Source organism: Coregonus lavaretus (assembly GCF_964263955.1).
Source record: "Coregonus lavaretus genome assembly, chromosome: 13".
NCBI lineage: Eukaryota > Metazoa > Chordata > Actinopteri > Salmoniformes > Salmonidae > Coregonus > Coregonus lavaretus.
Window position 1 is genome coordinate 45,527,109 of NC_140000.1, and position 13,249 is coordinate 45,540,357.

The window sequence follows — 13,249 nt, forward strand, 5'->3', positions numbered from 1 at the left end:
TGTCTTCTCTTTCCTTTTAAAATACTAAAACAAATATAATTGTGACGGCTCTATGATAATCACTCACTTTGATGACCAGACACATTTAGGCTTTTAAACTGTTGTAAGTGAACTATTCATCTTTCTAACAACATCTTTATCAGCCAATAGTAAATATAGTTATTTACCTGATTGTTAGCATGCTGTCTGTGAACCTCTGGACAAGTGCTTTAATGAAGACAGGGTCGATGTTCCTCTTCTGCAGCTGGCTGAAAAGCATGTCCACATTTGGCATGATCTTGTGGAACAGTGCCAGGAAAAAACAGAAAGCCTTGTCTTCGAGCATCCTCACAAAGCCCCCCGCCTCTCTGACAGTCGGGGCATCAAAGTTCCCAGAGTCTCTGATGGTCTGGAAACACGTTAGGAGGTCATCCCTGTACTCGTACACAGTGTTTACAGCGCGACTGTGGAAGTTCCACCGTGTTGTAGAGGCTCTGGGGAGTCTATGCGCAACCACTTCGTCAAGCACGGTGGTTCGCTTGGGAGACCTGGAGAAGAAAGCAGAAAATCCTGCAAGGTCGGAAAAGAAAGTGCCGATCCTGGGGATGCGTGAAGTAGCCTGCTGCATGATGAGGTTCAGCTGATGTGCATAGCAGTGGACGTAGTGCGCATTTTCGTACACATCCACTATTTTACGCTGCACTCCGCCGGTGGCTCCCCTCATCACACTTGCTCCGTCGTAAGCCTGGGCAATAAGTTTGGCCTTTTGTCCATGTGAGAGTATGGTGCTGAGCCTCTCCAGCAGCGCTGTAGCGATGGTGTCGGCGGTTGCGTTCTCGATCAAAATGAACTCGAAAAAACGCTCTTGGACGTTACTTTTAGCATCGATGTAGCGTATCACAAGCACCAACTGGCAGTGGGTGGAAACGTCAGTCGTCTCGTCAGCTTGAATGGCGATAAAATCAGCACTCTTTACTTCCTCCAGGATGTAATCCTTAAGCACTGACAGCATACAGTCCAACAGCTCGTTCTGTATCGTCTTTGACGTGCCCTTAAAAACGGTAGCTGTCTTCAGGTGCTCCTCCAGCACACTGTCGAGGGAGGCAACAAAATCCACTAAGCCCCGGAAAATGCCGGGGTTGTCCGAGGAGTCAGTCTCCTCGTGCCCACGCAAGGCCAACTCAAAAGCCCCACAGAACTTCACACAATCGATAATTTTGGATAGAATGTGCCTGTTTTTATCCACCTCCTCATTGTGTTTCCTCACCGCAATCCTGTGGCCGTCATCCAGCTGCGTAGCAATGTTCACCCTTCCTAATACAGCTAGCTTTACAGAGTTGTCCATGTGTGCCCTGGTGTTCTCATGTTTCTTTACCTTCTCTGACAGGTGCTTCATATCCCTCACTCCGGTACCTGTCCATGCTGAATCTGACCCCGTCGTTTTAAAAAGCAAGCACGGAAAGCAAAATAAAGCATTAGCATCAGTGCACCCAGCTAGCCAAGCCTTCCTGGTGTACCAGCTACGGGAGAAGCCGCGCATATACTGCTTCCCTTTCTCGCTAGCCTGCTGTCTGATTGAGAGGTCAGGTTGATCTGGGCCCAGCTCTTTCACCCGAACTTTCTCTGACAAAGTTCTCCTCTCAAACGGATCTTGGAGGAGAGATTTCACCGAGTTAGGGTTGGGTCTTGGAGGAGTAACGTTTGCGCTCGCCATTGTCGTCTAGTAAAAATGGCGCCACTGGAGCCTGGTCCTTATTTTATCAGGGGCGAGCTTGGGGCGATAAAATAATCGCCCTCCTTGGATTCGAATTAAAATCGCTGATTAGCTACATTTTATGTCATACATTCATATCTTAAATTAGCAATTGGCTTAACTGCTACGTAGACCCGCCTCCTCGGGGCACTTTCTGTATCGCCCAGAGCTGACGAGGCGTTTGACAGGCAGAGGAAAGGTTGCGAATATGATTTTCTATCATATCTTACACATATTACTGTGTGCATTCCATATTTCAAACACACAAATATTGACATACTGATGTTTTTATTATTATTATTATTTTTTTTATTTATTTTTTATTTTATTTTTTAAAATAATTTTATTTAAGGGGGCGGCGCCCTAGCGCCCTCTATCGGCCAGCCGCCACTGCCATTCACCCTCTGAATGGCACATATACACAATCAATTTCTCAATTGTCTAAAAGCTTAAAAATCATTATTTAACCTGTTTCCTCCCCTTCATATACACTGATTTAAGTGGATTTAACAAGTGACATCAATAAGGGATCATAGCTTTCACCTGGATTCACCTGGTCAGTCTATGTCATGGAAAGAGCAGGTGTCCTTAATGTTTTGTATACTCAGTGTAGAATGGATGCATCCCTCTACAGGCCTACACACTCAGATTAGAATGAATAATGAAAAAAAAAAGTTAGAAATTAATAAATAAATAAATGTTGGTTCAGAAGAGGATTACAAAAAAATATGTGTGTGTAGCCATTTTATGTACAGCTGTGTGTCTTATTTTCTGTTACATGCGGAAATGATCAGAAGAGGTACCGAAGGAAGCCCACACTCAACATGACTGGAGTTCAATACTGTCCAGACCACGTGACTGCAACGTAGCAGTTTACAGTATAGGTTACAGTAAGAGATGTCACTTTTTGGTGGACGATTAGCCTAATTATACTCCTACTTCAAATCTCAACTCTGAGGAATATTGGCAGAGGATTTTACCTGTCAGTATTCTGCATCGTATTTAATCTTTATAATTTGTACTAAGGTCGGTCTGTCTGCGTGGTAACTTTTCCTTATTGCTGACAATATGTTTTGGTTCATGGAGGGAATATGCTTTTTACCAACTTTTTTGGTCATCTGGTCATCCAGCACGTTTATTGTTTCCTACCTAGTTGCATTGTTCGAGCATGATGTGGATGTTATTTTCCCCTATATAAGGTAAGATTATGATTATTTATCAGCAGCCTGAGCATTTCTTTTTCCACGAACTTGCCGTTCTTCATTAAACCGTGATAATAGCATACACTTCTTATTATTTAAATCAGTGTGGGTAATGGAAATAATGTTTCTTTATTTCCACTCTTCAAAACCGGCGATATTAACGGAAATCATATCGCATTCTTGCAACAAAAATAAATCAGTTTCGTTTTCCCCACCACAGTTGAACGCTGTACTTGGCTGCAGTTCCCAGCTGTGTAGTCTACAGTGTAGGGGCCTGTGAACTACTTAATGCACGGCGTGTGTCCTCATTTGACATTTAAACAGCTTTGTTTATTGACCAGATAGACAATTAACACATTATGGAAACTCAACATTAAATAGGCATAGATAATTAATAATGGTTGAACTAATTAGCGCTCTATTCAAACGATGAAAGCCCTCTATTCAGTAATATTTTCTGTAGATATAACTTAATTATTTGTTTGTCATCAACTGGTATGGTTTGATAACTAATTCAATTGAAATGCAATTGTCTATTTGGTTAATCAATGGTATATTGTTTTGATGAGCATTTTTGATTTAATTTAATAACAAATTAAATCATTTTCTGTTCTGTTATAATTGAATGTGTATAATAATGTTTAATATAATGTATTGTTGAAGTTAAATCCAGATCATTTAAAAAGACTTCCAGACATAGCTTTAATACACACATTAACCCTGAACTCTTCTTTCTTTAGTGACACTGGGGCTAATCCTCCAGAGAGTTGTATCTTTGGCTTGATGACGGTCATCACTGCATTTGCAGGTGAGCACAGAAAGACACTAAAATCATGAAAGGGCTTTTTGTCTTAGCGTAAAGGGATGGTTCACCCAAATTAAAATATTACATATTGGTGTCCTTACCCTATGAACCATATATGACAGCAATCCATGCTTTGATTTAGTTTACCTGGCACTGTTTCCACATGCTAACGTCATGGGACCTATATTAGCATTTTTTCACGCATCATGTTCAAATCATCTATAAGTGGCTTTGTTGAGCTTCACACTCAATTGTAGATACTTTTGGATGATTTGGACATGATGCGTGAAAAATACTAATATTGGTCCCATGACTTAAATGGGATTTGTGCCACAAATGCTAAAACGTTAGCATGTGGAAACGGTGCTAGGGAAACTAAACCAAAGCATGATTTGCTGTCCTACCTTGTCCATAGACTGCTTACAGGGTAAGGAAACCAATGTGTTATTTTGTAATTTGGGTGAACTATCCTTTTAAGCAACTCCATGGGTTTTCCCAGGTCAGAGACTGTGCCAAAAGCTTTTCACACTTCCCATTTTTGACAAAATGAAAGTAGAAATGCATGGTTAGACAGGGTGTGATGCATGTGATAGGAGTCAGGCGCAGGAGGGTAATCACTGAATGCAGAGTTTATTCCGTCGTACACAAATTGCGCTGGATAGCGACATACGAAACAGGCACAGGGGAAAATCTACATTACATACATTTTACATTTAGCAGACGCTCTTATCCAGAGCGACTTACAGTTAGTGAATACATATTTTTTTATACTGGCCCCCCGTGGGAATCGAACCCACAACCCTGGCATTGCAAACGCCATGCTCTATCAACTGAGCTACATCCCTGCCGGCCATTCCCTCCCCTACCCTGGACAACGCTGGGCCAATTGTGCGCCGCCCATGAGTCTCCCGGTTGCGGCCGGCTGCGACAGAGCTGCAACAGAGCTTGGATTCGAACCAGGATCTCTAGTGGCACAGTTAGCACTGCAATGCAGTGCCTTAGACCACTGCGCCACTCAGGAGCCCAATCTACCCTGGCAATACAAGGTAACGGTAGCTCCAACAATAACAGGCACAGGGAAAGAACAAGGTGCGAGTCGCCACACTACTCTCACAAATAAACAATTACCCACAAGGACAAGGAGGGCAGAGGGAACACTTATACACAGACTAATGAGGGGATAAGAACCAGGTGTGTGTAATTAACAAGACAAGACAAATGGAATGATGATATATGGAGTGGCAGTGGCTAGTAAGCCGGTGACGACGAACGCCGAAGCCTGCCGGAACAAGGAGGGGAGGCAGCCTCGGCGGAAGTCGTGACACAGGGCTGGGATCAATGGTATGACATTGCGTTTTACTGAATATTACGGTTCACTTCACTATGTTTGTCTTTCTTTGTTCCCTCTGTTTTAAGGTGCAAATAAATAAATATTGCAGCAGGTGAGCGTGTAGTGTCGACATGTGAAAAGTGTTAATAAAAACGTTCACTCCATGTGCCATACCAATTCCTCTACAGGTATGGCCACCATGTATGCCAGATACAAGTTTGTGGAGAAGCTCAATGAGAAGGCAGGTGGTGTGCCCCCAGCACTGAACCAGGCTGCTTTCTGGATTGGAATGCTTTCTTGTTTGGGGATGTGTTTTGTTGCTACTTTCCAGGTAGGTGCCCTCTGGGCACAGACATCAGTTCAACAACTAGTTTTGATTTACATTTGGTTGAGTTGTCAACTAACGACGTGAATTCAACGTGAAATCAATAAAAAATGTCACAATCCCACTGGGCACAGATGTCAATTCAATGCCTACTCAACGTTGATTCAACCAATGTGTGCCCAGTAGGATTTCATTGGATTGAAGATAGAAGTAGGGTGAAAAATAAAATGAAATTCCCTTACATTGAAGACTTTTTAAAAAATCCAATCAGTTTTCCACGTTTATTCAATGTAATCACATTGAATTTCTTTGTTAAAATGAAATGGAAACAACATTGGTTCAACCCGTTTTGCCCAGTGGGTTGTCACCCCTTTAGTGAGAAGATGAAGGGGTTTTGTACCTTTAAGTGACAGTATGATATTCCATACATGATCTCTCTGGTGTGTTCTTTTTCCCCAGGAGACAACGGTTACGTCAGTTCATGATGCAGGTGCATTGCTCTTCTTCTTTTCTGGTGTGCTGTACACTATCCTCCAGTCCATCATATCCTATAAGGCCTACCCCTATGGATGTTCCTTGGCCTTGTGTCATACGCGCACCGGAATTGCAACCATCGCCTTCCTGGCAGTTTCCCCCAGTATCCTTGAAAACAATAGTAATCCATGGTGTCTAAATTATTTTAATCATTAATTATAATTTTTTTATCAAAGAAAATATCTCCTTCATTTTCCATCCAGCTGTTATCTGTGCTGTCTTTGTGACACAAACCACACTGCATAGAAAAACAGAAGACGAGGTACAGTATGAGCACATCTTTACAAGAACACAACTCACATAAACAACAAAGATGGACGACATTCTGAATCCATATAGGCTTTATAGGCTAGAGAAGCTATACGTGCAAATATCAGTCTCTCTCCGACTCTCCCTGTCATTACAGGACTATGTGTTCCATCTGGTGAGTGCTGTGAGTGAGTGGATCGTGGCCTTCAGCTTCATCTTCTTCTTCTTTACCTATATCCACGACTTTAAAGTGAGTTTTCAGTCACCGCTCTGTCATTGTGGTGGGAATGATTCTCCTTTTCTTCTCCTTAAAAGTGTTTTTATTTCTCTTTGTCTTGTTTCTTACAGAAGTTTACTCTGAAGCTAAGAACAGAGTTTGTGGACTATTCCTGATGAAACATTGATTTGAACCTTTTAATCTGAATATTTACAAAATCAAATGTATTTTTTCTACTTTTATAAAGCAAATGTATATGAAATTATCTGAACGGTATGATTTCTTTCTTTATACTGTATCCATTGCAACATAACTTCAATATTAAGGGTTAACCACAAAACAAACATATCCTGTGACCAGAAATTAGAGAAGTTGTTGGGTTAAGGAAAGAGTTAACCCATTGTTCATAATCCAGGGGGTACAAAGGTCAGTATTGTGCAAGAAAATCACAAGATCAAGTTGATCAGGGGCGCAACTTTGGTTTAAGAAGTGGGGGGGACATAATTATACATGTCCCCCTGTCCCCAGTGAAGTTGCGCCACCTGAAGTTGATATAGAAAATGAATTTCACGCATCACGAGTTTATTGATAGAGGCTGTATATACACTTACCTACTCCAAGGTTAATCATTTTATATTACAATGTACATGTTTGTCTAGTTAGGTATTTTGCTCAAGAAAAACTCAGGGTATTGAGGCATATCTATACCATTGTAATAAAGTAATTCAAAATACATACAGGGCTATGTGTGAAGTATTTCACAAAAACTAAACGGTGTCTGAATAAAACGACGGCCACATACAGTACCAGTCAAAAGTTTGGACACACCTACTCATTCAATGGTTTTTCTTTATTTTTTACTATTTTCTACATAGTGAAGACATCAAAATTATGAAATAACACATATGGAATCATGTAGTAACCAAAAAAGAGTTAAACTAATCAAAATATATTTTATATTTGAGATTCTTCAAAGTAGCCACCCTTTGCCTTGATGACAGCTCTGCACACTCTCTCAACCAGTTTCATGAGGTATTCACCTGGAATGCATTTCAATTAACAGGTGTGCCTTGTTAAAAGTTAATTTGTGGAATTTATTTCCTTCTTAATGCGTTTGAGCCAATCAGTTGTGTTGTGACAAGGTAGGAAGATATCCCTATTTGGTGAAAGACCAAGTCCATATTATGGCAAGAACAGCTCAAATAAACAAAAGTCCATCATTACTTTAAGACATGAAGGTAAGTCAAATCTTTCTTGAGCCTTGCAGACAAACATTTTAGTCATTTTAGCAGATGGTCTTATCCAGAGCGACTTACAGTTAGTGAGTGCATACATTTTCATACTGTGTTTATCCGACCGGAAATAAAAAATATATAATAATAATGTCCCCCCCCACTTCTAAAACCAGTTGCGCCCCTAGTTTTATATGCATTATAATCATCCACTTTGTCATATGGGTGGACCAGCAGTGAACAGTGTTTTTCCTTAACAAAAATGCTGGAAGTGAGGGGGGCTCGAACCTGCGCCTAATCAACAGCTTTAGCAGTGGTTTCCACCAGGAGAGTAATAGTGGTTACGGTACATGACAGCTATTTGACAAGTACATAAGACTCTTCAACGTTTTTGTTTTTTTACGATGAGATTTCTTCGAGCCATGGTAGCCAAAATAATGGGCAAATGGGCATTTTTATAAATGTTTATACATGACCCTAAATTACCTGAGGTAACTACCAAAATAAAGGAAACACTTGAGTAACTGAGGATACAAAGTAGGTGGTTCCAAACAGGTGTGGTTCCTGAGTTAACTAAAGGTCCAATGCAGCCGTTTTTATCTCTATATCAAATCATTTCTGGGTAACAATTAAGTACCTTACTGTGATTGTTTTCAATTAAAATGGTCAAAAAGAAACAAAAATAGCTTCCTAGCAAAGAGCAATTTCAAGAATTTTGCTCGGACTGTCTGGGAGTGGTTTATGTGGGGAGGGAAAAACAGAAAATAAGTTAAACATGTGCTCTTTAAGACAGAATGTTAAAATTAGGTAAAATCTAACGTTTTTCTGGCCAAGCTACACTTCTCAAAAGGTACTGGGTTGGTGGAACGATCCAATTAGTGACGACCTTCGGCCTCCCAACATTAGACAAACCTATGAAATGAATAAATAAAAATGAATTTAGAATAGAAAGAAAGAAAAGTGTTTTGGTTCAGGCGTTGGTGCTAAGGCTATTTCTGAATATGAGTCACATTGGCCAAAAAGATCAACAAGGATATCAACCACCCGAGCCACTGCCTGTTCACCCCGCTATCATCCAGAAGGCGAGGTCAGTACAGGTGCATCAAAGCTGGGACCGAGAGAATGAAAAACAGCTTCTATCTCAAGGCCATCAGACTGTTAAATAGCCATCACTAGCACATTATAGTCTGCTGCTGCCTATTGAAATCATTGGCCACTTTAAGAAATGGAACACTAGTCACTTTAATAATGTTTACATATCTTGCACTACTCATCTCATATGTATATACTGCATTCTATTCTATAATATTCTTCTGTATCTTAGTCCATGCCGCTCTGTCATTGCTTGTCCATATATGTATATATTCTTAAATCCCATTCCTTACTTTTGTGTGTGTAGTGGGTATATGTTGTGAAATTGTTAGATATTACTGCACTGTCGGAGCTAGAAGCACAAGCATTTCACTACACCCGCTATAACATATGCTAAACACGTGTATGTGACAAATAAAATTTGATTTGATTGTTTATCTGTCTACAGCATAATGAGTATATGCCTGTGTTTTCTGTGTGTTATGGAATGAGTGTGTGTGTGTGTGGGGGGGGGCAATCTTAGAAAAAAAGGTGCTATCTAGAACCTAAAAGGTTTATTCGGCTGTCCCCATAGGAGAACCCTTGGAAAATCCCTTTTTGGTTCCAGGTAGAACCCTTTTGGATTCCATATAGAACGGGTTCTTTATGGAATCCAAAAGGGTTCTACCTGGAACCAAAAAGGGTTCTACCTGGAACCACAAAGTGTTCTACCTGGAACCAAAAAGGGTTATCCTATGGTGGCAGCTGAAGAACCATTTTGGAACCCTTTTTTCTAAGAGTGTGTGTATGGCCATGGAATGTAGGGCTGTGTGTGTCTTATTTTCTGTCACATGTGGAAATTACCTGAAGAGGTCTGGCCCAACCCATATAGGTCCAACCGCAGCCTACACAAACACTCAACATGACTGAAGTTCCATCTTGCCTAGACCATGTGACTGCAAGATTACAGTTGAGTGTAGCCTACAGAAAGAGATGTCACTTTTAGGTGGCCTATAAATGATGTTCCTCCTTCAAATCTCAACTCTGAGGAATATTGGCATGAGGGATTTTACCTGTCAGTTTTCTGCATCTTGTTTTTTCTTCCTGAATTGCACTCAAGGGCGGTTTTAGCTCAAAGGCCAGCAGATGGAGATATTGAGTCGTTTCATCTTACCCATTTTACCTTAATCTTATTTTATATGAAACAACTCAATATCGCCATCTATATCAGGTAAGTAAGAACAAGATTAGGCTATGATTATTTATCAGTTGCCTAATAGTTTGTATTTTCCAAGAATAATTACACACGTCTTTATTATTTAAATCAGTGTGGGTAATGGAAATAATGTTTATTTATTTGCACTCACCAAAAGCTGCGATTATTAACAGAAATCGTATTGCATTGTAGGGCCAAAAATACATCAGTTTCGTTTTCCCAAATTGAGCACTGTACTTGGATGCTCATATCAGATCTTTTCACATCAGAACTTCTTCAAAGCTGATCTGATTGGTCAAAAGACCAATTAGTGGAAAAAAGGTCAGAATTGGGCAGCCTGTGTAGACGCAACCTTAGTGGAGCGTGCCAATATATTTTTGCATGATGCTTTTTGAAATAAGCTAAGTTGCGTCAATTCAAATCTGGTATTGGGAACAAAAGAGGTCAACACCACTTCTAAGATATACTAGTATTTTAATTAATGCAAACACTTCAATGGTAAATATGATGTTCGTATATAGGGGTCCACTGAAATACCACACAGGGCACTCAGAGAACTGATCCATTGTTCTAAGTTCTTCTCCAAATACTCTAACAGAGATAGTTCCCGCTCCCTGCTGGCCAATCAGAGTAGAGACTGAGCGTGATTTAAACTTACTCAGCCTATCGTTGGCGCACAGGCTGGTCCCAGACCCTTGGCGCTTCACTGTTGCCAGGTGTTTAGTTGTTTTGCAACTTCAGACATAGTCTGTTCCTCTCCACTGTAGCAGAACACATGTCCTTGAGCGCGGTTTAACAAAGAGGCAGTGTTTGTGTATGTGAGACACAAGTTCTTATCTCCCCCTACTCCCTAACAGCTCCTCACATGAATCACAGCTTGTCATGTTAAACAGTCTATATCAGTACAGCACAAACCTATTATGTTTAATCATTAATGCATTCCTTCTAAGCTAGGCATCACATCCAGTTATAAGAAAATAGAACCCCACACATCTTACAAAATTCAAAAGGGTTTTCGAATTCATGACCAAATTACATGGTTTTGCTCATCCATTTAATAACACACTTCCATGTACTTTCACTGAAAAAAGTTGGAGGATTATATATCATGAAACTTTGTATTCAGACGTCGTAAAAGTAAAAGTCTTTGGCTCAGTGGTGTTGTCAAATAGCAGTAATTTACCAACGAGCCTGCTGCTAGCCCGGAGAGGTTGCATGATCCACTAAATTGGTCTACTCTACGGTGTCGGAGGTCGGCTGAGGTCAAATCCCATTCAGGGCTAGATTATTTTTGATCTACTCCACTGCTGGTCCTCGAGTGAAATAGCGTAATGTAGCGAAGTAGACGATTATAAAATATTGTACAATTAAGTACACTGAACAAAAATATAAACGCAACATTTCAACGATTTACAGTTCATATAAAGAAAACAGTCAATTGAAGTCAATTCACTTGGCCCTAATCTATGGATTTCACATGACTGGACAGGGGCGCAGCCATGGGTGGGCCTGGGAGGGCGTAGGCCCACCCACTTGGGAGCCAGGCCCACCCACTGGGGAGCCAGGCCCAGCCAATCAGATTCAGGTTTTCCCCCAAAAAGGGCTTTATTATAGACAGAAATACTCCTCAGTTTCATCAGCTGTCTGAGTGGCTGGTCTCAGACGATCCCGCAGGTGAAGAAGCCAGATGTGGAGGTCCTGGGCTGGCTCGGTTACACGTGGTCTGCGGTTGTGAGGCCAGTTGGACATACTGCCAAATTCTCTAAAATGACGTTAGAGGCGGCTTATGGTAGAGAAAATAACATTAATTTATCTGGCAACAGCTCTGGTAGACATTCCTGCAGTCAGCATGCCAATTGCACACTCCCTCAAAACTTGAGACATCTGTGGCATTGTGTTGTGTGACAAAACTGCACATTTTAGAGTGGCCTTTTATTGTCCCCAGTACAAGGTGCACCTGTGTAATGATCATGCTATTTAATCAGCTTCTTGATATGCCACACCTGTCAGGTGGATGGATTGTCTTGGCAAAGGACAAAATGCTCACTAACAGGGATGTAATCAAATTTGTGCCAAAAATGTTAGAGAATTAAGCTTTTCGTGTGTATGGCAAATTTCAGGGATCTTTTATTTCAGCTCATGAAACACACTTTACATCTTGCGTTTATATTTTTGTTCAGTATAATTTTGCCTATATTCATTGTAGTGATGAATATTTATGTATAGAGCTCACCAGCTTGTAGTCCTAAAAACTGGAAATTAGTTACCTCTGGTTCGTTCAGTCATTCCTATGGGGAAAATGAATGGGGGAAGAATAGGGTTTTGGGATAAGCGCCGAAAAATAAGGTCTGAGGTTAACACAGGCTTAGGAGATCATATACTTTTTGTTCTATGAGATAAAATCAGTCAGTTAACATGACCTTTATGAATTATGAAGCCTTTTATGTGCTTTTTTTATTACATAAATGCTTAACAATTCACAAAAGTGGCGTTAGCTGAAGAAGACGATCTCATAGAACAAAACGTATAAGATCTCCTTTTACCACAGACCTTATTTCCGGTGTTTATCCAAAAACCCTAGAAAAACGCCATTAATTTTCCAATAGGCTTTGTCTAACAAACCATGGCGGAGTTGGGCCTACAAAAAGACGCCATTACTATTGCTCTCTATTAAGCCTATCCTAATAGCCTGTGTTTAGGTCTGACTGACTCCTTTCATATTATTAATTTACTACATGTTGCCTGTTCTTCGATTCACAGTACAAGCATTATTAGAGTAGGCCTAATAAATATTTTAAGTGTATGCTACACTAAAGTCCCATTTACAATAGGTAATAGCAAGGATGACACTATCTGGTGTGAATGCCTGCAACATTCTACCTATAATAGCTATTGTGTCCAAAAATGGCAACCTGGTCTCAGAGCATTTCGCATTATTCTGTAGGTAAATCCGAGACACTCCATTTAGTATGATATGTTATGTTTCATATGGTATGTATTAATTTGTGGTTGTCCATCACCCATTTCTTATCATAAGTTACGAATTACAATTCGTATTATATGTTACAAGTTTGCAAAATGTACAATATGTTACAAATTGCGAAATGTACTATATGTTATGAATTTGCAAAACGTATGATATGTTATGAATTCTAGCTAAGTGGCTAACGTTAGCTAGTTGGCTAACATTAGCTAGGGGTTAGGGGTTAAGTAACCATCTGTCTTATGTAACCATACAAAACATATCATATCATACTAAATGGAGTGTCACAGAGTTACATACAGAATAATATGAAATGCTCTGAGACCAGGTTGGAAAATGGTGTTGATATAAGC

At 40.3% G+C, this 13,249-nt stretch overlaps 1 protein-coding gene across 1 annotated transcript; it reads left to right on the top strand.

The window, feature by feature from the left end:
* The first annotated feature begins 2,596 nt into the window (after nt 1–2,596).
* dram1 (DNA-damage regulated autophagy modulator 1) lies at nt 2,597–6,659 on the top strand. Its single transcript, XM_084174013.1, has 7 exons — nt 2,597–2,931; nt 3,675–3,742; nt 5,258–5,400; nt 5,854–6,031; nt 6,132–6,190; nt 6,335–6,427; nt 6,526–6,659. Exons 1-7 carry the CDS (start codon nt 2,801–2,803, stop codon nt 6,568–6,570), a joined length of 717 nt encoding a protein of 238 aa, XP_084030139.1. The 5' UTR covers nt 2,597–2,800; the 3' UTR covers nt 6,571–6,659.
* Nucleotides 6,660–13,249: the final 6,590 nt, after the last annotated feature.